The sequence below is a fragment of the Halichoerus grypus genome, chromosome 1 (assembly GCF_964656455.1).
Source record: "Halichoerus grypus chromosome 1, mHalGry1.hap1.1, whole genome shotgun sequence".
Classification (NCBI taxonomy): Eukaryota; Metazoa; Chordata; class Mammalia; order Carnivora; family Phocidae; genus Halichoerus; species Halichoerus grypus.
Genome location: NC_135712.1, coordinates 204,006,526 through 204,030,118, shown reverse-complemented (window position 1 = coordinate 204,030,118; position 23,593 = coordinate 204,006,526). Strand labels below are relative to the sequence as shown.

The 23,593-nt window shown below is 52.5% G+C and overlaps 2 protein-coding genes and 1 long non-coding RNA gene across 4 annotated transcripts; 1 reads left to right on the top strand and 2 right to left on the bottom strand.

Annotated features, from left to right (window-relative positions):
• Positions 1-1,678: 1,678 nt before the first annotated feature.
• Positions 1,679-8,384, bottom strand: CCDC194 (coiled-coil domain containing 194). The gene is made up of 4 exons (XM_036118852.2): positions 7,468-8,384; positions 6,260-6,356; positions 5,732-5,864; positions 1,679-5,176 (listed from the first exon to the last, which is right to left on the bottom strand). Exons 1-4 carry the CDS (start codon positions 7,789-7,791, stop codon positions 5,026-5,028), a joined length of 705 nt encoding a protein of 234 aa, XP_035974745.1. The 5' UTR covers positions 7,792-8,384; the 3' UTR covers positions 1,679-5,025.
• On the top strand, positions 5,751-15,709 carry LOC144378862 (uncharacterized). Its single transcript, XR_013440740.1, has 2 exons — positions 5,751-6,029; positions 15,427-15,709. It is a non-coding gene; the product is annotated as an uncharacterized LOC144378862 (long non-coding RNA).
• BST2 (bone marrow stromal cell antigen 2) lies at positions 13,073-19,426 on the bottom strand. Of its 2 annotated transcripts, none has more exons than XM_036118855.2 (5): positions 19,076-19,426; positions 18,204-18,279; positions 17,857-17,917; positions 17,463-17,592; positions 13,073-13,304 (listed from the first exon to the last, which is right to left on the bottom strand). In XM_036118855.2, the coding sequence occupies exons 1-4, from the start codon at positions 19,376-19,378 to the stop codon at positions 17,472-17,474; spliced, it is 561 nt and encodes a 186-aa protein (XP_035974748.2). In that variant the 5' UTR covers positions 19,379-19,426; the 3' UTR covers positions 13,073-13,304; positions 17,463-17,471. The 2 variants fall into 2 exon arrangements, with proteins under 2 accessions (XP_035974748.2, XP_035974746.2); XM_036118853.2 differs by lacking the exon at positions 13,073-13,304 and adding an exon at positions 16,060-16,443 and having other exon boundaries at positions 19,076-19,425.
• Between the last annotated feature and the right edge of the window lie 4,167 nt (positions 19,427-23,593).

The following is a 23,593-nucleotide window of genomic DNA, read 5'->3' as shown; positions in this document are numbered from 1 at the left end:
GTGCTCTCTATCTAAAATAAATAAATAAAATCTTTAAACTTTTTTTTTATTTTTAAAGATTTTATTTATCCATTTGAGTGAGCGAGAGAAAGAGAGAGCACAATCAGGGCAGGGAGGGAGGGGCAGAGGGAGAGGGAGAAGCAGACTCCCTGCTTAGCAGGGAGCCCAAAGTGAAGCTCAGGATCATGACCTGAGCTGAAGGCAGCTGCTTAACCGACTGAGCCACCCAGGCGTCCCAAATAAATAAAATCTTAGAAAACAAACAAACAAAAAATAACTCTCACAGAACTTTAGGAAGGTCCTTAAGGAAGTAATATTTCTGGTGAAGAAAAATTTCAGTGAAGTCCAAAAAACCCTCCACTTAGGTTAAATTAAAATGAGATTATGTTTTGAGTTTTGGGAGGTGACAGGAAGCAAAGAGAGCCTATTGGAGAGGAACAGTCTGTCCTCTCTGGGCCTCCGTGATACTGCCTGTTAAAAGGCAAACCACTTCTTACTTGGGATAGGGGGCCCTGGCAGGGTCAGACTGCCGCTGTCCCAGGTGCTCTCTGTCTACAGCTGCACCACACTTCCCATTTCTGTCCCTCCTACTGTCACCGCAGCCATGGGATGGGGGCTCCAGGGTGACAAGGATAGGGGAAACCAGGGTAGGGACCTAGGAGGGTATGCTGGGGATAGGGGTGGAGACAGATAAAGAGAGACGAGACTTTGAGTAATAGAGAGTGGGAGGCAGAACAGAGTAAGGGCAGGCCAAAGGCTGGCCCTGTGAGGTGGGAGCAGGTGGGGTCCAGGAGGCAGCCCCACCAAGGAGTGCTATTTACTTCCCTGGGCAGCTGAGGGAGCCTCAGAGCAAACGGGAGGCTGGGGAGGGAGGGGGGTGAGGGGGTGGGGCGCCTGGGCTTGTTCTCCGTAGGTCACTCTCAATCCTCACCTACTACCTGTCCAATGGTCTCCCTGGGGGATCAAAGCCCTCAGTCTGTGCCCTCTCTTTCTTCCCAATTCTTTCTGACACCAGATCTAACTGTGCCCTTCCTGCTCACACACCTGCCTTGGCTCCCTATTTCCCTCCAACCCCGAAACTGATTTTCAGGGGTCCAGTGGTATGGCCAAGATGAAGCCACCAGAGTACATGGATAATAATGATATGTTTTAGGTCCCATTTACAACCCTGAGCCCAGCCCTTGTACCCTTAGATCCCACAGCCGCACAGGGAAGGGGTCTTAAGTCAGACAAAGCAAGGTCAGTCTCCTGGTCTCCAGCTCTGGCTGACTCCAGAAGGAGAAGCCACTTCCTGCCCACTTCTGGATTGACGCCACAGTTGGGGGTGGGGGTGGGGGGAGGTTCCGGACGCACCCTTAACCTCTCCAGCTCTGAGCGAGCGCTTAGCCGGAGGCAACGGGGTGGGCAAGTTGGGGCGACCCCTGGTGGCTGTCAGCAGAACTAAGCGGTTAGACCTTCCTCCCCTCAGCCTCACTTCCTCCTTGGGAGTTGGCCTTCCAGTTCCCCCTTCAGGTCCTCCCAGGTAAAGGCCCTGATCTGGTACCTCCAAGCCCGGGGGTGGTAGTGGGGATGATGAACAGGACTGGATGACGTGGGGGAAAGAGTTCCAAGGGTTTCCACCCCCTCAAATACCAGCTTCTTAGGAATTTTTAGAAACAAATTTTAATTAAAGGTAATACATGTGCATGATTTTATTTTATTTTTTTAAAAGATTTTTTAATTTTTATTTATTTGACAGAGAGACAGAGAGAGAAGGAACACAAGCAGAGGGAGAGGGAGAGGGAGAAGCAGGCTTCCCGCGGAGCAGGGAGCCCGATGCGGGGCTTGATCCCAGGACACTGGGATCATGACCTGAGCCGAAGGCAGCCGCTTAACGACTGAGCCACCCAGGCGCCCCCATGTGCATGATTTTAAATGCAAACTTTACAAAAAGGTATACAAACATGAAACGGCACCCCCCCTCCCCACTCTCAGCCCCCTAGTTCTTGCCCCAGAGGCCACAGCTGTGACCAGTGTTTCCTTCAGAGACATTTGGGTAAAAGTCTCTTCCGTCCCTGCATTTTGGAAAATGCACACAAATTATCACTTTCCTGCTTTTTACATTAATGTTCTCAGAGGAATTTGCTTTGGCCCCTTTAACAGTCATACGGGAATTTCCACCGTAGGGACAGACGGACACTCACTGAAACAGTCCCCAAGTGGAGGACATTGAGGTGGTTTCCAATTTTTTGTAATTACCAAGATGTGATAATAAATGTCCTCATTCTCTCCCCTCCCCTTACCCTTTGCCTCTTTTTTAGAAGTAAACTTTTTATTTTGGAATAATTGTAGATTTACAGAAAAGTTGCAGAGATAGTCCAGAGTCCCTGAATAGCCCTCCTCCAACTTCTTCCATGGTTAAGCTCTTTTACACCGTGGCTCACTTGTCAAAACTAAGAAACTAACTGTAGTACATGAAATTAATTATACTCTGGACTTTATGTGATCTTCTCACTAAGTGTTTTTCTGTTCCAGAATCCAACCCAGGGTTCTGCATTGCATTCAGTCCATTATTTTGTTTTGTTTCTTTTTTTTATTTTTTAAGATTTTATTTATTTATTTGACAGAGAGCAAGAGAAAGCACAAGCAGGGGGAGCAGTAGAGGGAGAGGGAGAAGCAGGCTCCCCACTGAGCAGGGAGCCCAATGTGAGGCTTGATCCCAGGACCCTGAGATCATGACCTGAGGTGAAAGCAGATGCTTAACCAACCGAACCACCCAGGCACCCCATCTTTTTTTTTTTTTTTTTACAATTTTATTTAGTTATTTTAGAGAGAGAGCGGGGGGGGGAGCAGAAAGGGACAAGCAGACTCTGTGCTGAGTGCAGAGCTCCACACGGGGCTCAATCTCATGACACTGAGATCATGACCTCAGTTGAAACCAAGAGTTTGACTCTTAACTGACTGAGCCACCCACACGCCCCTATTTATTTAGTTTTAAGTGGGCTCCGCCCCCCACGTGGATCTTGAACTTGCCACCTTGAGATCAAGAGTTGCACGCTCTACGGACTGAGCCAGCCAGGAGTCCCTGGTCCATCATTTTGTACACATGTAAATATGGTTATAGAAAAATTTGTAGAAGGGGAATTGATGGATCAAAGGATACATGCACTTTCAATTTTGAGAGGTTCTAGAAAATTGCCCTTCCAAGTGGTTGTACCAATGAGCAGTCTCACCAGCACCCTGTGGGATTATTTGTTTCTCCACAGCAGTGCCAGCATAGGGTACTTTGTGATTTTTTTGTTTGTTTGTTTTTATCTTTGCCAGACTCATGGGTACAAAGTGGTACCACATTGTTTCAATTTGCATTTCTTTTTGAGGCGTGAGGTTGGGCACTTTTTTCCCCTTACATTTCTATTAATTGACTGTCTATATTCTTTGCCCATTTTTTCTACTGAGCTGTTTTTGAAAAATTAATTTATAAGAGCTCTTTGTGTAATAAGGAAATTAATTTATTCCTGGGTATAAATACCTATATGAAATAAATCTAGGAAAGTTTCAGTTAATTCTCTTGGGTTTTCTATATATAAAATCATACTGCCAGGAGATAATAATATTAGGTTGAATTGCTTCTGAGGCTTTCCTGCCCAAAATGCCAACCTGAAACTAATCTTACAGAAATAACACACAAACCCAGACTTGAACTCCAAAAAATGATTGCCTCAGGCCTCTAAAAAAATGCCAATGTTATGAAAGGCAAAGTCAGACTGAGAAATGTTCCAGATTAAAAGAGATGAAAGACTTGACAAATACAATGTGTGAGCCAGGATATTCTTTTGTTATAAAAGACATTATTAGAACAGTTGGCAAAGTCTGATTAAAGTCTGTAGATTAGATAATAGTGTTTTATCAATCAATGTCCACTTTCTGATGTTCGTAATTTACTGTGATTATGTGGGAGAATGTCCTTGTTTTTAGGAAATGCATACTCAGGTGTTATGGGTAACAAGACATCATTTCTGCAAATTTTCATAAAAGGTTCAGAGAGAGAGAGAGAGAGAGGGAGATAATAAAGCAAAGGTGGTAACATTTGTGGAATCTGGGGGAAGAGTATCCAGGAATTCTTTGTACTAATCTTCCAACTTTCCTGTAAGTCTGAAGTTATGTCAAATATAAGGTAAAAGACAAAATTAATGTGAAATTGAGCCATATGAAATTGTTGATATTTCTATTATTTTTGACCTATATAAACAGTGCTTACATATGATCCAAACTATAAATTCCCTACTGCTTTTCTAATATTCATACCTCTTCTTTCTTTTCCTTGTCTAAGTGCATTGGCTAGTACCTCCAGAACAATATTAAATACTTGACAGTGGTTATCCTCACCTTGGCACTCATTTTGATGGCCTTTTCAGAACTTTTCTCATTTGATCCATTAGTATGGTGAATTTTATTAGCAGATTTGTGAATATTGAACCATCCCTGCATCTCAGGCATAAGTCCCCTTTGTTGTGATGTATTTAAGAAATGTGTTGCTTAATTCCTTTTGCTAAAATTCCATTTGGGAGTTTCATACCCTCCTCATAGGAAGAGGGGTCTGTAGTTTTCCCATTGTGACATCTCAGTCAGTTGATAGGCTGGCTCACTAAACATGATTCCACTCAATTTACAGACAAGGTAAACTGGGGCCCAGAGAGAAGAAGTGACCCTTCCAGGTCACTCTTGAGCTAGGGCTGGACCCTAAGTCTTCATGTCTGTGGGATGAAGCAACACTGTCATTAGAAGGGACTTAAGTCCCAAAACACTATCTCATTGTGTTATCAAATGGGCCTCAGTTTCCCCATCTGTGAAATAAGCACTAGATTGTTGGGGAGAGAGGGTCGAGTCTCCTTCCTGTAGTTTCCGTTCAGAGTGGTTCTTGGGTCTAAAGCTGAGCGTTGATGGGTGTCGACGGGGCATCTCATCCAGCGTGGGCACCTCTATACATGTTCCAGCCACAATGTGTGCCCTCCTGGCCTCAGAGGCCTCATCCTCCTGGGGTCTGACTCACCCTCGTGCGCGCCGCGCCGGCCTCCGGCAGCCCCCAGAGGGTCCTGGGCGAGAGCGCGAACGGGGGCTGGGTCGGGGTCGGGACACGGAGCGGGATCGGGGTTGCGGCACTCTGCGCTGGGGGCCCATCTCGGCTTCCAGGGCTTTACTGACAGAAGTGGGGAGAAGCCCATCAGCACCTGGACCCCTGTCCCCCTCCCCCCAGTACTCTTCCATCTTTCCTGAGAACCCCACTCCCCAGGATTCCCTATCCTTTCTCCACCCCCAGCCATTCCTGGGACTCCTCCCCAGGGACTCCCAGCTCCTTTTCCAGGAGCTCCACCTCCTCGCTCCCGTCCTCTCTCAATACCTTTTCCTTACATCATTTTCTTCCTATCCTCACCCTTCCCCAAGACCCTCCATGTAAGCCCGACCCCAGGGACAAATGCCTCCAGAGTGCCGGCCCCAACGTGGAGATTCTCACCTCCAGAGAGACTACACCCTTCACCACCCCTAGGTTCCAACTCTAGGATCCCCTCTTCGACTCTCCCATCACTCAACTCTCCAAGGCCCCGCCCACATGGCCACACCCCTTCTCCATCCCCAGGGACCCTTCCCCCTTCCTCCCCCTCCATGTGATGATTGGCCGAAAGAACGAAGTCTTGCGCAGCTATTGGCCACGCACCGCGCCCGTCCACCGCCCCGGGCCCCGCCCCTCACTCACGCGCGTTCGCGCAGCACCGCCTCCCGGGCTGCGCAAGTTTCGGCTTCGGCCTCGGCCGCTCGTGCGCGCTGCTGTGCCTCGTCCAACCTCCGCGCAGACTTCATGGCCGCCGCCTCCCAGCGTGCCAGGGCTTCTGCGGGCGCAGGGAGCGGGGTCAGCTCCGAGACCTCTCTCCCGCCCCGCTAATGCAGGCGTTCGAGTTTACAGTCTGCATACTATTTGCAGCTTTGCTTTATTTGAATTAAATTTGTGTGCTGTTTGCATGACCTTTACGTGTCATTTGCAGAGCTTTTTAAAGGTTTGTATTGCTTTCGGGAGTCGTGTACGTGGCGTTTGCATATTTTGTTGTATTTGCGTTGTTTTTGTGACATTTGCGTGGCCTTTGAGTGTTACGTGCATTTCTTTCATAACTTTTCGCGTTTATTTGCGTGTCCTTTACGTTTGCACCCGTGCTTGCCATTTGCGTAACCAGGAACCTTTTAGGCTCCTCCCACTCCAGCCCTGGCCACGCCTTGCGCCCCAACACACCTGTGAGCGCCCCGTTCTCAGCCCCCATCTGGGTCCCCTGTGCCTTGGCCTCTTCAATCTCCGTCTTCAGGGTCATCAGTTGGGTCTGAAGCCGGCTCTGAGTAGTGGAGGGGAAGTGAGGAAGGTAGGGGGGTGGGAGGGGACGGGGAGAGAAGAAGTGAAGTCTCCCCTCTTTCTGGGGCAGACTGAACAGACACTGGTCACCGCGTTCCCTGAGCTTTATTTGGAATGTCCTTTGGGAGTCCTGTGGTTAGAAAACACAGAAGTGGCCTGCCGCACCGAGTGGTGACTGCTGCTCTGTCCAGGTCCACCGCCCCCCACCCCAAGCCACCGGATGTGGAAACGGTTTAGCTCTGCGGTGAGACTCCAGTTCCAATCCAGCTTCTTCTAGACTCACCGACTAGGGTTTTAAACCAATACAGGCCAATTTGGTGGTTGACAATGATTGGGTTTCTGGAGTACGCTCCCTCAGCTACGGGTGACATTCTTCAAAACAACTGGCCTGGCTTCTTCAGAACATCTCCCACTGAGTGGCGGAGTCAGAATTTGAACCCAGAACAGGCTGCTCTTAACCTCAGTGGCCTCAGGCCCTTCTCTTAGGCAGGCAGGTAAAGGGTAGAGGTCTGTTTTGATTTCTAAAATTCACACACCGCTCAACCCCTGCTGGGCCTGGTACACAGAGATACAGAATAGTTAGTAAATGGAAGATTGGGACTTTGAGGATGGTTGTTTTGCAAGGCCCAGGGCTGGGAAGGGTTAAGAAAGAGTTTGAAGGGGTGGCCAGAGGAAAAGGGAGGACCTGGCCAGTACCTCCCCCAAGAGGCCAACTTTAGCTTCCTAATTACAGGTGACATGAATGTCCCTCTCTCAAAATAGGGCTGCTGGAGCTGGCTGGGGGAGGTTGAGTGGGCACCCAGGGGGAGGGCTAGCACAGGGGCTCCCCAGCTGGGCTCAGGGGCCCGGGGCTTCCCTAGCCATCACCAGCTATTAGGCAGATAGCAGAGAACCGTGGGGGCCTTCTTCCTCAGAAGGTAGACTCCAGGGGGAGCTAGTATTGTAGGATTTGGAAGGGACTATGGTGCTATTCTCATTTGCTCCCCTCAGTTAAAGAATTAGGGAAACCAGTGCACAGGCGGGCCACCGTGGGGATGTGTGTGCATGCCCTCTCCCAATTCTGGATTCCCCAGCCCACCACCCTGACCACCTACCTGGCGGCCCTGACAGGCCCTCAGTGCCTCCTCCAGCTCCCGACCGACTCGGTTGGCCTGGTCCAGCTGTCTGGCCAGAGCCTCCTCGTGCTGGGTCGCCTCTGCCAGCCGTCGCCGCAGTTCCTCGAGCTCAGGCGCCAGGTCCACGGGGGGCACCGTGGCGTTGGCCCCTGGCTGTGGGCAGCGAGGTCCCCGGGAGGTCGAGGAGGCCAGATTCCAGGCCAGCAGGGCCGCCCCGGCTGCCGCGGCCGCCAGGAACACTGCCGCCCCGCACAGGGCCAGCACCCGCCAGGCGCGGCCCGGCTCTGGCCCCAGCTCGGCCATGCCGCTGTCCACAGCTCTGGCCCCAGACAGCCACGAGCATTTAATTGGCACCTTGGGGCGCCAGGGACACCCACGGTTCCGCCCCTCCCAGCCGTGGCTTCCCGAGTCCGTTGGGAGGGGCTGGACCCTGGCCAAGGGCCAGCCTAGGCTACCGGAGCCCAGGACAGGATTGGGGGTCCTGGGTTCCGGTCCTGCCTCTGCACCCCATGTGCTGTCCTCCGAGCCTCAGAGTCTCCCCCACTGTGAAGGGGGGATGGCCCTAGCTCCTGCCCCACAGGACTGAGTGGGAACCATGTGAGCACACCCTCCCAAAGCAGCCATCTGCATTGGGGGTACTCGGCAAGGCTCCCCATTCTGTTCATGGAAAAACTGAGGCTAAAAGACGGGAGGCTACCCCACCGACTGAGGTCGGCCTGGTTCAGGCTGCCAGGCTTTCTGTGACTGGCTGAGAGGGTCAGGGGGCAGATGCCCGAGGGGAGCGGTCCCATCTCCCTGCCCGATCTCCACGAGGCCGCCAGGGGGCGAACTTACATCGCGAATCAGATCCAGGTCGGTCTACGACTAGCGATGTCCCTTCCTCTCAGAAGCGAATCTCCCCCTCCTCCCCCTCCTCTTCCTCCTCTCGTCCTCCCCCTCCTCTCCCTCCTCCTCCACCTTCCCTTCCTCCTCCTCCTCTTCTTTTCATCTCCTCAGGGCCCTCCTCCATTTCCTTTTCCCCTTCTTCCACCTCTTCCTTCTCCCTGTGTCTCCCCTTTTCTTCTCCTTCCCCTCTGTCTCCCTCTCCTCATCCTTCCCCCTCCTCTTTCCCTTGCATTAGGGTGACTCCGGGCTGGCCGCAAAGAGTAGAGCAACAAGCAGGACAGAGTTTAATCACTCTCCAAGGGGGGAGGGGGCCAGACATCAAGAGAGATGTCGCCCTGAGTTTCTGTCAGGCTGGGCCTTTTAAGGGGTTTTAAGGATGTGGGAGGGTTGCAGCTGTGCCCACGGGGGAGGGTGTGTGAGGAGGGGGTCGACACTTGGCCCTGTAGAGCAGGAGGTGACAAGTTTCTGGGGGATGGGGTGGGGGGGAGGGCTCTGTCTGGGCTCATCTGGGATGTGGGTTGCAGTCTCGCTAGAGAAGAATATGTTTTGTCGTGGTGGTCTATTTTTGGGGAATGAGGGGCACCGTGATCTGGAAAAACAAAGAGTCAGGGCCAAGTACAGACACCTGTGAATTTTGTCTGTAAGCTAGGCTGGGGAGGGGGCTTTGAATAGAACCCTTTCGTTCCCTCCTCTCTTTATTTGAAATTATTCTTGATTTGGGAAAATGGGAGAAGGTCATCCTTCTGTAACTACTTCCCGCTGAGCAGGGTCACAGAGCTGTCCGCACCCAGAGGCAGGAGGGATGAGAGTGAGGCGGATGTTGGTGGCATCTTGCTCGCAGGACAAGGGGGCCTGAGCATGAGTTTGCTGAGACCTCAGAGAGCTACCAAGGGTTGAGATTCCATCCGGGATGAAGGAGATTCGATATTTTAAAATACATGGACCCCCAAATAAGGGCTAATCCGATAACCACCAAAGGTCCCAGGAATGGAATGAGCCATGAGAACCAAGACCAGATATCTAGTTTCCAGAAGAACCAATCAGCCCCCCCCCCCCCAGTTTTTATATTGTTCCTCATTGTCCCTAGCTGAGTTGATAATTTTCTCAGGGCTGTCCAAGACCTGACCTGACTCATTTACATAGAAGCAGCATTCTTCCACAATAAGGTACGAGTAACCCCCTCATTAGCAGTCAATGGGTCTAAAACCAGAGGATTTTGAAGAACTGCTCCTCCCAGGGAATCAGACTGTCTCTGTGTTGCTTAGGGTGTGGAAGCCAAATCGGCTACTTTTGACTCAAGGAAAGAGAGGGTTCCCACGTATGGATAGGATGAGCTGTTCTTCCTGTGCCTAACCCAATTCCCATAAGGATGCCAAGGAGGATGAGGATAGACATTGGCTCAGTTCTACAGGGGCGGGATACAAAAAGACTGGGTTTCTACTTGAATGCCTGTTACACCCTGTGTTAGGGGTGTGAGGGCTGGTGAGTTGGGAAAGTGCTGATCAGGAACTAGGTACACGAGGGCGCAGTGCCCCTTCCAAGTGGGGGGTGAGCCACAGAGGAAGTAGGTTCGAGAGTTGGGCTCCATGCAGGGCCATATGGTCAGTTGTCCCGGTGTAAGCAAAAATCCTACGTATGGACAGATTGTTGGTTAAGATGGGCTTTGGAGAGGAAGACTCTATAACCTTTGTTGTTTAGGAAGGTGAGGATGGTGATGGTGTCAGAAATAGAAGTGGGCCCAGCAGGGCTGAAAAGGAGGTCATCCACAGGTTGGAGAGGGGTACTATTTGGAAGGGAGAGGTGGGAAAGATCTGATGCCAGAGCTGGTCCACAGAGGTGGGGGCTATCCCTAAGACCCCGTGGGAGAGGTGTCCAAGTTAACTGTGTTGGGCTAAGGCGAAAAGGTCTTGGGATTCTGGGGAGATGGGAATAGTGAAAAATGAGTCTTTAAGATCTAAGACACTGAAGTACATGGTGGAGGGTGGAATGGTGGAGAGAGGGGTGTCTGGCTTGGGGAGGACTGCCTCATTGGTAATTCTGAGATCCTGAACTAATCTACAAGAACCGTCTGGCTTTTTGCCGGGAAGGATTGGAGTATTGTAGAGAGTTAGTAGGCTTTAATACATTTGAGGAAAGGAATTTGGAAATGAGGGACTGCAAGCCTCTTAAGGCCTCAGGTTTGAGAGGATATTGGGGTTCGGAAGGGAAAAAAGTAGGATACTTGAGGTATATGGTGATGGGGGTGAGGTGAGTAGCCTTAACTGGTTTGGAGGTGTCCCATATGGACGAGGGACCTGGAGTCATAACTGGAAAGAGTGAAGTGGGAGCAGGGTGTGTAGGTTCAGTAAGGAGTCCCAGGAATTGGGATTGGGGGTGTACGGGGTGCAGATGAAAGCGAGTCCCTAGGTTGGTCACAATGTCTTGTCCTGGGAGAGGACAGCGTGGCAGAATAAGAAAGAGATGGCTAGGGGCGCCTGGGTGGCTCAGTCATTAAGCGTCTGCCTTCGGCTCAGGTCATGATCCCAGGGTCCTGGGATTGAGCCCCGCATCGGGCTCCCTGCTCCGCGGGAGGCCTGCTTCTCCCTCTCCCACTCCCCCTGCTTGTGTTCCCTCTCTCGCTGTGTCTCTCTCTGTCAAATAAGTAAATAAAATCTTTAAAAGAAAAAAAAAAAGAAAGAGATGGCTAAAGATTTGATCTCCCAGGGCACATGACAAGAGTCTGGTAGCTGAAGAAAGAACGCCATCAACCCCAACAACAGAGATGCGGGAGGGAAGAGAGGGTCCTGAAAATCCAGGGAGATCCTGGGGTGTGTCACTCCGTATCCTGAAGTCCCAAGAGATCAGCCACCAGGGATATGGCTGATCCTCTCTCCTATTTGGGCCCTGAGGACAGGTTTTGGGAGATGCCCCCCCCCCCTTTGAGGATGGGGTCGTCACTCTTCCAGCGGCCAACCTGCTTACAGGAGGGGCAAGACGTTTTGGGTGGCCCTTTTTTGTTTTTGTTTTTTTATTGGGACACTGTTTGGACCAGTGGCCAGGCTTACCGCAAGCGTAACAAGCTCCTGGAGGGGGTTTGTTGAATGTTTGGGTTAAGCCAGCACGGTAGGACTTTTCTAGAATCGCTCCAGTGAGGGCAGTAGCCAGGAGCTGATAAGCCTGAGATCGTTTTTTGATATTTTTCTCCTTTTCCTCTTTGATTTCCTCCTCTCTGCTGTTAAAAAACCTTGAAGGCCGGGTCTAGTACTTCAGATTGATGGTTTTGTGGGCTTTATCCAGTTTTTGAAGGGTTTTTTTTTTTTTCCCCTAATGTCTGGGGCTGGCTGGGAGATACAATGCAGAGCCAGGATCGATTTTCCTGCATGAGAGTTAGGATCAAGGTCGGTGAGTTTTTGAAGAGTCTCAGTGGGGCGCGCGGGTGGCTCAGTCGTTAAGCGTCTGCCTTCGGCTCAGGTCATGATCTCAGGGTCCTGGGATCGAGCCCTGCATGGGGCTCCCTGCTCAGCGAGGAGCCTGCTTCTCCATCTCCCACTCCCCCTGCTTGTGTTCCCTCTCTCGCTGTGTCTCTCTCTGTCAAATAAATAAAATCTTTAAAAAAAAAAAAAAAAAAGAAGAGTCTCAGTGAGGAAAAGGGCAGGGTTGTTATCTGATCTTTGGGTGATCTCCCTTCACCTTTCCTAATTGACCTGTTTAGAAGCTGCCCATTTCACGCCTTCCAGAAGATGGGGACCATGTGGTCGAGTTTGACCTTGTCTCCAGAGGAGGGGTGGTTAATTCCAAGTGGGCTCAGCCAAGGGGACAGCCGCATTGCTGGGAGCTCGTTGTGCAGGCTGTCTGCAGCTCAGATCATCAGCACATTCAGTAGCCTGGGGCCAAATTCTGTTTCTTTCCTCTGGGATGGTACAGGTGGAGAGATTAACATATAGGTCCCTCCACGACAAATCAGAGGAAAGGGTGAGATACTCAGAGTCCTTAGTGAACCTGGAGGGATGGGTTGAAAAAGAGTGAAGCTTAGATTTTATAAGAGAAAGATCTGGCGTGCAGGAGGGAACGTGAACCCGAACCATGCCCCCTGCTCCAGCCACTTCGCCAAGAGGGAATTGGGAGCATTGGGAGGTTGGTAAGGGTGGCCAGAGGGCGTGTGGGCGGGAGAAGGATCTGAGGACGTGAAGACAAGGGCTGAAGGTGGGGAAGGGGTGCTGAAGGGTCTTGGGGGGAAGGAGGGGGGGCTGTGGAGGAGCCAAGGGAGGATCACCTGCGGGTGGGTGGAAAGGCGGAGGTCGGTCAGCAGAGTTGAAGTCTGAGTGGGGAGACCTGGGGAGAGGGAGAGGGGTCTTTGGGGAGATAGAAAGAGTATAGGGCAAGTAGTGGGAAGCTCAGGATGATGGGCAAGTTCAAAGAAAGCTTTGAGATGATGTTAGGGTGGCCGGTGAGCCTGGCGGCAAAGAATTGCGCGAAGAGTGGAGCACAAGCAGGACAGAGTTTATTCACTTTCCAAGGGAGGAGAGGGGCCAGACATGGAGAGAGATGTCAGGCTCAGCTGCGCCTCTGGGGGAGGATGTGTGAGGAGGGTGTTGACACTTGCTTGGCCCCATAGAGCGGGAGGTGACAAGTTTCTGCAGGGGGGAGGGCTCTTTCAGGGGCTCATCTGGGATGTGGTTTGCTGACCCGCTAGAAAAGAATATGCTTTGTCGTGATGGCCTAGTTTTTCTTTTCAAGGATTTTATTTATTTATTTATCAGAGAGCGAGAGCACAAATGGGGGGAACGGCAGGCAGAGGGAGAAGCAGGCTCCCCGCTGAGCAAGGAGCCTGATGTGGGGCTCGATCCCAGGATCCCGGGATCGTGACCTGAGCTGAAGGCAGACGCTTAACCCATGGAGGCACCCAGGTGCCCTGTGGTGGTCTGTTTTCTGAGAACAAGGGGCACCATGACCTGGAAAAACAGAGAGTCAGGGCCAAGTCAGACGCCTGTGAGTTTTTGTCTGTAAGCTTGGCTGGGGAGGGGGCTTTGAATAGAATCCTTTCACCTTGCAAGTCCCCTATGTCTTTATTTTCTCCTTGTTGAACCCCTTCTGACCTCCTCTTCTGGCAAGCACATTCGCATCCCAGGGCCTCTGTGTTGGCCCTTTGCTCTACCTGAGCACCCTTTCCTCTTGTCTTTGCCCAGCTAACAGTTTCTTATAAGCTCCTCCCACCCCTACCCCTGACTCATGTATCTCCTCCTCCAGAACCCTTTCCCTCCCCCACTAACTCCAGGCCCCTTCTGACTAACTCTTTGAGCTCTTCTGTAATTTTACCTTTTATGTGTTTGAGTCCTGGCTGCCTCCACCATCAGACTAGGGGAGCTCCTAAAAAGCAAAGCCTCTTTCCCACTGCCACCGCATGGACACAGTAGTCGTGCAGTAAATGTGAGTGGTGTCTTCCCCTTCCCCGTGCCCCCATTCCACAGGAAGAAACCAGAGCCCAGAGAGGCCAAGTCACAGGGCAGGGTCACACAGCAGCCTCTGGTCACTACCGGATTCCTGCTGGAGCTGGAACCCCACAGACCTGCAGGACCCCTCTGACCTGACTTCTCAACCCTCCGCTGGGTCACAGCTAGTGAGGGAAAAGGGGTGTTAGGGAGTAAGAATTTTCTGTCCCCCTTCTAGATCCTTCTAGCCGGACTAAGGTTCAAATTAACATGAGACAGATTAACAGGAGAAAATAAAATTTAATTTCATACATATGGGGAATCCACACAGACAAGGAACTTCCAAAGACGGGCAAAATCAGGTATATATGTCATTCTAAACTAAGGAGAGGAGGGGGGTAGGGGTCTGGGACTTCAAAGGGAAGGAATACAATTCATAGGAAGATGAAAAAGAGTAAATGTTCAATAAACAAGTATATGCTGAACCACTCAGAAAGAATGGGGCCCAGAAGATTTTGATCAAATAGGCCTTGCTGGGTTTCTCCCTGTCTACCATATCAAGTTCACAATATGATGTAGTAATCTATTGGTGAGAGCTCTCATCCTGGGGCAGGTCCTCTGTTTAAATTCTTTTTAGGCAGTTGTGAGGGAGGAAAGAGTTCTTCCTGAATCTGCTGGGTTTTGATTGCTTATTTTATTTTATTTATTTTATTTTTAATTTTTTAAAAGATTTTATTTATTTATTTGAGAAAGAGAGCATGAGTGGAGGGGAGGGGCAGAGGGAGAGGGACAAGGAGACTCCCTGCTGAGCAGGGAGCCCAGGCTCAATCCCAGGACTTCGGGATCATGATCTGAGTGAAGGCAGACAGACGTTTAACGGTTTAACCAATTGAGCCACCCAGGTACCCCTTACTGTATTTTTTAAATCAGAATATTTGATTTTTTTAAGTAGGTTCTACGTCCAACGTGGGGCTCGAACTCACGACCCTGAGATCAAGAGTTGCATGCTCTACAGACTGAGACAGCCAGGTGCCCCTTGATTGCCTTTTTTTTTTTTTTAAGATTTTATTTATTTGAGAGAGAGAGTGAGCAGGGGGAGGAGCAGAGGGAGAGGGAGAAGCAGGCTTCCCGCTGAGCAAGGAGCCTGATTTGGGACTCGATCCCAGGACCCTGGGATCATGACCTGAGCCGAAGGCAGACGCTTAACCCACTGAGCCAGCCAGGTGCCCCTTGATTGCTTTTTTACTCAATATAGTCTTCATGCCAAAGCACCCCATCTTGGGGCGGTTGGCCCTTGGCCTCTACAGGGGCATTTTTAAGAAGGAGAGAAGTTTCTGCTCAGCCACGTATGGGGGCTTGGGAGGAGAAACTGAACAGGTTGAATCCATCATATTGGGCAAACCTGTCTCCCATCACCATGGAAACACAGTCCAGGCCCCGGGGTGGGGGGTAGGGACAGCACTGTTTTGGGACATTCTGGTAGCCCGAGCTGGGGGTGGGAGTTGAGGATGGTGGTGGAGGTGAAGGCACCTCAACCCCTCTGACCGGTCTAGCAGGCACTAAGTTTTAGCCAGCACCCTTAGCCCGAGTGACTGATTAACTAAACCTTTTTTCGTATATTTATAGATCTTGTATTCTTTCCTAGAAAGAACAGAGCACTTCTGCACATCACCAGGCTCTCCTGCACCACCCCGGGAACCAAGGACCCAGAATCCCTTGCCGACCTGTGAGCACCATAATAACGTGTGTAGCTGGCACCATTAAGACTGCACATAATTAAGAATTATCACAGGCCACTGCACTCCCTTAACTGATTAACTGCCCTAAATCCCTTGAAAAATCTCTGGGTCAGGCAGAAACCTTGGAGTTGGCCTTCTCCCCAGGTGGCCAGCCTCCTGAATAAAGCTCATATTCCTTTCCAATGAGAACCCATCTCTGGAATATTTGCCTTTCCAGCTTCAGGAACAGGTTGGGGGGAGGACCCAGGAGGTCACGTGAGAAGGGTTTGCTTCTGGGAATCAGAATTCCCTGAGCAGCTCAGAAGCCCCGAGTAAGTCCAGGAACATTTCTGGATTTCAGTTTCCCTATTTGTGAGACGGGGAGGGGGGGGCTGTTCCTGAGGGGTAAAATGACTCAGTCATCCTAAAGCAACCCAATGAACTCCTCCTGGGCCCTCCTGCAAGCTGGGGACACGGGAGTGAGGTAAACTGGAACCTCCGCCTCTAGAGCAGAGGTTCTCACAGGAAGTGAATCTGTCCCGCCACCATGAGAGACTTGGTAATGTCTGAAGGCATTTTTTTATTGTCACAATGTGGGGGTGGGGTGGGGTGGGTAACAGTACAGGCATCTGGTGCATGGAGGCCCAGGAAGTTGCTCAAGATCCTCCAGCACCCAGGGCAGCCTCCACGGCAGAGCCCAGCGCAGCACAAGAGTCAACAGTGCTGACAGACACAAAGGTCCCAGCTCCGTACAATGGCAGGAAGTGGCCTGGACAATTGTTAGGATTCCAGAAGGACTTGGAGAAAGGGAGATAACAGAGGGGGAAGGCTTGACGGAGGCTGGGAGGATCCGTGAAAGTCGACAAAGAGTCTATCGAGACAGCAGCTCTGAATTTTGAAGAAGCAGAGAGATTCTCTGGAGGAGGGGTTCCCAGACCTGGGTACTGCAGGAGGAATACGAGTTCGGGCTGGGGTGGGAGGAACACTGTGACAAGGGCCCGGCCTATGTGTGTCTGCAGATCCAGGTTTGAATCCCAGCCCCGAATAGTCTGTGGGATGGGATTGGGAACCAGGACAGGATGCCCTCCTACCACAGCCTGGGTTTCCCCCCATTGGACCAGGTATCAGGAGAAGATGCAGTGAGGACAGGAGGGGAGATGAGACTAGATGAGTAGAATGCTCGGCCCACGGTGAGTGCTGATGAGGGGGTAGAGTCCTGTATGATGATCCCAGTGAAGAGGGCCAGGGAGGCAGGGAGATGGTACCTGCCCAAACCCTAAGGGTTCCTGGGAACATTCTGGAGCAGGGAAGCTTGGGTGTGGATGTCAATGGGTGTCCACCCTCAGCTGCAGGACAGGCCCCGGATGCATGGGGGTGACATAATGGCACTCACTCCAGGAACTTCAGAGTATGGTCTTTGCCCCCAAAAGGGGCGTCTACTTTTTGGAGGTCAAAGACTTCAGAAGTCAGTGAGCTTCCAGAAACCACGAAACCAAGAAATAAGTACTCCCCACCCTATGCCCTGCCCAGCTCTGGGGGGAGGCCGAGTCGGTGGGTGGGGGTAGGCAGCCCTGGGCCAAGTCCCCTGCTGGGGTCCATCCCTGAGACTCCTTCTTGTCCCCCACCCCACTGCTATCTCGCCCACCTCCCCCTAACCATGCTGCCATGTCGCTCCCTCAAAACTGGTCTGGTCAGGGAAGCCTTGAAGGGGAAAGTCCAGGCTGTGGGCTAAGGAGACATCATAAGAGGGACTAAGGGTGGCCTGGAGGGGACAGAAGGTGGCCCCGCCCTGCTCCAGGCAAGCTCCCCACTCAGGGAGCCCTCTTTCCCTCCCCAAGACCCTTCTCTGTGCCCTGCCAGCTACCCTGTAGGCAGGTCACCTCCCCAGACCCTGGCCTATCCTGGGCTCCCTCCTTCCCTCGCGTCCCCAGCTTTCTTCTACCCCAGGCCACCCCCCTCTTACCGGCAGGCCTCAGGCCAGCAGAGCAATGAGGCCCAGGAGCAGGTACACAGGGACCATCAAGGGGCTGAGTGCTTGCGAGGAGCTGCCAAAGCTGGTTTCCCCTTCCTTGCTCGAGGCCTCCTTCTCTTTTCTGGGGAAGATGTGGGGACAACTGAGGCAGCTGCCGGGCCCGCACCAGGTCTGGCCTTGTCGCCGCTCAGAATCTCCCCTCCTCCCCTACCAAGTCAGTGGGGAGGAGAGTGGGCAGTGGCCACTCAAGGCTTGTGTGGCCAGAGGGACAAGGCTGGGCTTCAAACTTTACGCCCTGAGCAATGGGAATTTTCCAAGCAAAGGGAGTCCTGGGTCTTGGGGTAGGACGGGTGAAAGGGGCGTGGTCAGGGGCTGTGGCTCGGACCTTAGTCGCTCTACCTCCTCCAAAGCGTCTTGCAGCTTCTGCTTCAATTTCTCAATCTCTCCTAAGGTGGGAGAGAATCAGGGGGCCGTGTCAGCACAGTGGCACGGTGGGCTGGACACGGCGTGACAAGCGACCACATCCTTCGCCAGGATCTACCCCGGGACCTGATACCGCCTCCAGCCCCGCCTCATGCCACCCCACCTTGGAAACCTGGGGTACTCCTTTCCCACCCTCCACTGGATTCTGACCACTCCCCGGCGATCCCAACCCTGGGACACCCCCCCTTCAATGCTTGACCCACCCCTCCGGATCCCCCTCCATGGAACCCTGGCTTTGTGCTTTCTTACCCTGAAACTCCTCTTTTTGGATGAGCTGCTCCTGACCTTGGGCCTTCTCCATCTCCAGGGAAGCTAACAGGTTCACCTGGGACAGAGGGGAGGGTCAGAGACTGGCGTTCTGGCCTGCGGAGCCGGGTAGCTGCTGCCCTGGGCCCCGGACCTCTTCCCCAGGCCCCATGGTCAGAGGGGCCCGGGGCCAAACCCTTTTCAGGTTTCCCTCCAAACCTCCCTGCACCCCGGTCTCCCCCCTCCAAGAATGGCCACAACCTCCCACTCTCCCAGGGCACCTAAGGATGTGATCCTCAAAGTAGGGGATTTGAGGCCCCCCACGTGGGAATTTGGAGGCTCCCCATGCCCAAACCCTAGGAGAAACTCTTAGACCTCATGGGCTATTGCCCGAGATTTAGAGGTCCTCCCCCAAACCCAGAACACGGGGATTTCCGAGCCCAAGTTAGATGTCGGTGGGAGTTTCAAGGTCCCCCATATCAGGACCCATGTGAAAGTTTCACAGTCTCTCAGGGATGGAGTGGATGTATCAAGAGTCTCACCCTTCTTTAGGACATGGTGAAGTCCCCATCCCAAAACCTAGATGGGATTTCTGCTGCCCAAGACTGGGGCAGAGAGGAACTTCTAGCTCTCCCATAACAGGTTGGAGATTCTTCCCACATCCTAGTGGGGATTTGGGTGCTCTGGGGGGCGTTTTAAAGGCCCTGCCCCACACCAGCACCACTGAGAAAGTTTAGTGGTCCCCCAAACCCCAGCGGGGAAACTCAACTCCCATTGTGGGGGTCCAGAGACAGTTTCAAGTTCTATGTCCATCTCCATCTAGACCTGTGGGGGCCACGCAAGCGCCGGGCCCTCTGGGAGCTGCAGTCGCTTACCACAGTCTGGTTGCAGGTGGCAGCCTGGTCCATGGTCCCTCGTAAGTCTTGCCGGGTTTGGGTTAGCTGGAGCTCCAGGAGGCGGGTGACATTGCGACACTCCTGCTCTGCTAGGAGGCCATCCTTGCAGGCTTTGCTGTTGGCCCTGACAGCGAAGACAATCAGGCCCGCAGACAGACCCAGCATCACCAACAGGATCCCCAAGACCACCAGCCAGGCCCACCTCCCCAGCCTCCAATCTTGCATCATTGACTCTGATTTGTCAGCGGGCTCAGGCCAGTAATGGTAAAAGGTAGGTGCCATCTAGATCTGCCCCTGGATGTAGTGAGTTTGGGCGGAACTTAAGATGCTGGAACCTTCTAGTGGCTGGGGCTACCTCCTTATTAGCATAGGGGCCGTCCTGACCAATGACAAGGTCGGAGAGAATCCTCTGACCTGAAGGCTCTCGAATGGGCCATCTGCAGGCAGAAAACAGTTTAAGCTTTCAGTTTCAATTTCCCAGGGAAAAGGTGGGTTGTTTGTGCTGAATTGAAACCTGGAGCATTTCCAGTTTGGCGGTGGAGGTGGGTAGCTGGGGCGCCAGGTCGGGTGGGGGGAACACCCCACCTCAAGTTCCTGCCCCCTCTTCCGCATGTAACTGAGGGTGACAACTGCAGTTACTGAGGGTCTCATGCCTGTCAGCCTTGTGTTTGTGTGTCCCAGGACCTGAAGAGACAGCAGCTGTCGTTGGCTCAGCCCCAAGCTGGGGAAACTGAGGCTGAGAGGTGAGTGGTAGACTGGGGGCAGGACCTGGCTCTGACCCCGGAGGCCAGGTTTTGTGTTTAGTGTTCTCCATGGTGGTGACCCAGCAGGGGTTCACCTAGCATCCCTGCGCCCACCGATGGGACCACAGGGAACCATGGAGGGTGTCTGAGGAGGGACTGAAGGCTGGGGAAGTGGAAGCCTATGCCATGGGACCCCAGGACGCAGGCTGCAGTTCCCCCATTTGGCCACCAGGGCTGCCCCAACCCACAGAGAAGGTCGCCTGGATTTCGTCCTGGCTCCCACAGGGAATACACTCCCACTTCTAGAATCTGCCTCTGCCATCCCAGGACCCCAAGTAAACCCTCTCAACCTCAGTTTTCCCATCAGTAATGTGGGGCAATAACAGGAGCAGCCTCATCGGGGAGGGGGGCGGTGAGGAGTTTCTAGTGAAGTGCTTTGGCATCCAGTAGGCGCTCAGGGGATGTGTGGGCCAGGGCAGGAGGAAAGGTGAAAAACAGCGAAATATGGCCATGGAGCGAAGAGCACATTTTGAGGAAAGACAGTCCAGTCCATTTGGGATACGCTGGACCCAAAGTGCCTGGGGAGTGCCCAGGGAGAGGCCTCAGAAGGGGGCTTGAGCCAGAGCTTCCTGCTGAACATCAGCCTGGTGAGAGGCTCCCACCCGCTGCCTGTGACAGGCGGAAGGTTGTCTTGTGCTTTTCCTGTGGCTTCTTCAGCTACTGCCCGCCCACAGTGCAGACTCCAGCCCAGGTTTTGTTGTGTTGGCCATTTCCAGGGTTTGTGGTGAGCAGGGCCAGCGGGCAGGCAGGGCCACAGCTGGGGGCCCAGGCCTCCCAGAAGGGAGAAGCCTCTCTAGGCCCCCGTTGGACGTGCTCTGCCTAGAAGTCCCCCATGAAACCCACTCAGCAGCCAAAGAACAAGGGATGAGGGATGGTCTTGCTGAAGAGGCTCCGGGGAGCTTGGGTGTCGCTTGAAAAGGGCCCTCCCTCCCTAGCCAGGACCCCAGGGGCAAACACAAGACCGTCGGCAGAGCTGACTTCACACTGTACTGGCCTTCCGACTTTGGGGTCAGTTTGGGATCACAGCTGCAGGTCAGAGGCCCAGGCTGCGTGTGAATAGCCTTGCCTCCTGTAGGACCTGGGCAAGCAATTTCCTCTCGGCCTCAGTTTCTGGAGCTGTAAAATGGGGATGACAAAAATGAGACCTTTCGGTGTGCCCCTAAATTTTGCAACTGAGGAGAGTGCCTTACTCACCTCGCTCTCATCCCAGCCCAGCAAACAAAAAGTTTTTCCCTCTAAAATTCCAATGGAAACAGGCCGCCATTTGTCTGATTTTAGCTTTGTTACTTTTTGTTAAGGATCGTTTTGTCTTAGGATAGTTTTGGATCTGCAGAAGGATAGTGAAGACGTACAAAAATGTTCTGTAGGCCCCTGTCGACCTCTGAGAGTCGTGGACCTGGGGCGGCGAAGGAACTGAGAAGAAGAGACGACAGTAAAGCGAGGCACAGGGGACCCCGAGCGAACAGCCCGAGGTCCTGAGGTTTATTTTCCATAATCTAATATACCTTCTACAATGACATAGGTCTATAATGATTTACAGCAGGGGCTTAATAAGGCACATTCTTCCACGTACACAGGGTTAGTCAAGTGAAGCAATGGGAGTGGAGAAGGAGTAAAGAAATCTGTAACTTGGCTGTGATCAATTAATTGTAAACACCATTGTACTCGGACCTTAACACAGGATAAGAGAACAAAGAAGGAAGTGCACAGGGTGCTGTTTACAGCTGGCTTCCTATCTACAAAACATCTTCTGCTGCTACTTTAGAACAGACCACACACGTCCCGAGGGCATTTCACTCTGATCCTTTCGGGTTATTTTTAACCCTGCAATCTCGAGTTTTCTCAGAGATCTGGGAGTCTGAACGAACATGCACCAGTGGTTGTTGTGGTGTTCTGATTCCCACAGGCCCCCACTTCCAGTTTCTCTGATTCCTTTTTTTTAAAGATTTTATTTATTTATTTGAGAGAGAGAGAGAGAGAGCACATGCAGGGGGGAGGGGCAGAGGGAGAGGGAGAGAGAATCTCAAGCAGACTCCTAGCTGAGTGTGGAGCCCGACTCGGGGTTCAGTCTCACAACCCTGAGATCATGACCTGAGCCAAAATCCAGAGCGGACGCTTAACTGACTGAGCCACCCAGGCGCCCCTGTCAGTTTTCTTAATGTCCTTTTTATGTCCTTTTTATGACCCCATGTTACATTTAGTTGTCACATCTCCTTAGGTCCTTCTGGGCTGAGATAGTTTCAGACTTTCTTGTTTTTGATGACCTCGGCAGTGTTGAGGAGAATCGGTCAGGTGTGTTGTGGGAAATGGCCCAGTTGTGATTTGTCTGGTGTTTTTTCAAGGTTGGCCTGGGGGTGACAGGTTTTGGGGGAGGACCACAGAGGTGAAGCGCCCTGCTCGTCACACTATGTCCAGGGCACATGCCATCAGCGTGGCTTTTTTTTTTTTTTTAAGATTTTATTTATTTATTTGACAGAGACAGCGAGAGAGGGAACACAAGCGGGGGAGTGGGAGAGGGAGAAGCAGGCTTCCCACTGCGCAGGGAGCCCGATGGCGGGGCTCGATCCCAGGACCCTGAGATCATGACCTGAGCCGAAGGCAGACGCTGAACGACTGAGCCACCCAGGCGCCCCATCAGCGTGACTTTTCACGGTGATGTTGACCTGGATCACCTGGCTGAGGTGGCCTCGTCGGGTGTCTCCACCGCGAAGTTACTCTCTTCCCCCCCGGTGAGTCCTGTGCCCTGCGGAAGGAAGTCAGCGGGCACAGCCACACCTAAGCCCACATCTGGGGCAGGATGGAAGAGCACACACGCAGGGCTTTTTCTTTTTGTGGTTCATCTTGAGAGGATAATGTAGGGACACCAAAGAGACAAACTTCGTAAAGGGCAAAAAGGTCATCCACAATCCTGCTCCTTCCACTCAGCTCTTTTATCTCTTACTGTTCATTAAACTACACATATATTTCATTGTGTTGACCAAACGCCTTACCTTGTTGTGTAATGCCTTACTCTTGAGATGTTTTCAGTTGTGCATGACCCTGGGTGGGTGACAGAGGTCATCTCTAGGCTTGTAGGAAGGCGGTGGCCCAAGGGTTCTCACTCAGGGGCGATTCTGTCCCCAGGGGATATCTAGAGACTCCTTCCTTCCTCCCTCCCTTCCTTCCTTCTTCCTGCCTTCCTTCCTGCCTGCCTTCCTTCTTCCCTTCCCCTCACTTCCCTTCCTTTTAAAGATTTATTTATTTGAGAGAGAGCATGAACGGGAGGGGGAGAGGGAGAGAGAATCTCAAGTAGACTCCGTGCTCAGCATGGAGCCCTACGTGGGGCTTGATCTTAAGACCCTGAGATCACGACCTGAGCGGAAACCAAGAGACAAACATTTAACCGACTATGCCACCCAGGCGCCCCTGGAGACAGTTTTAATTGTCATGAACTTCATGTTACGGTTGAATGGAAGGGTGCTGCTGGCATCCGGTGGGTGGAGGCCAGGGGTGCTGCTCAGCACCCCACAGCACCCAGGATGGCCCCACCGCAGAGAACGACCCCGGGGAGAAGCCCTGGCCTGGTCCTGGTGCAGGTTTGGGGTCAGCTGGGCTCAGCTCCGCTCAGCCCTGGGGCTCCTGCACCTGCCGAGCCTGCTGGCTTGTAGGATGGCTGTGACCGCGGCTGTCCCCAGCTGCTCCGAGGACGTGACAG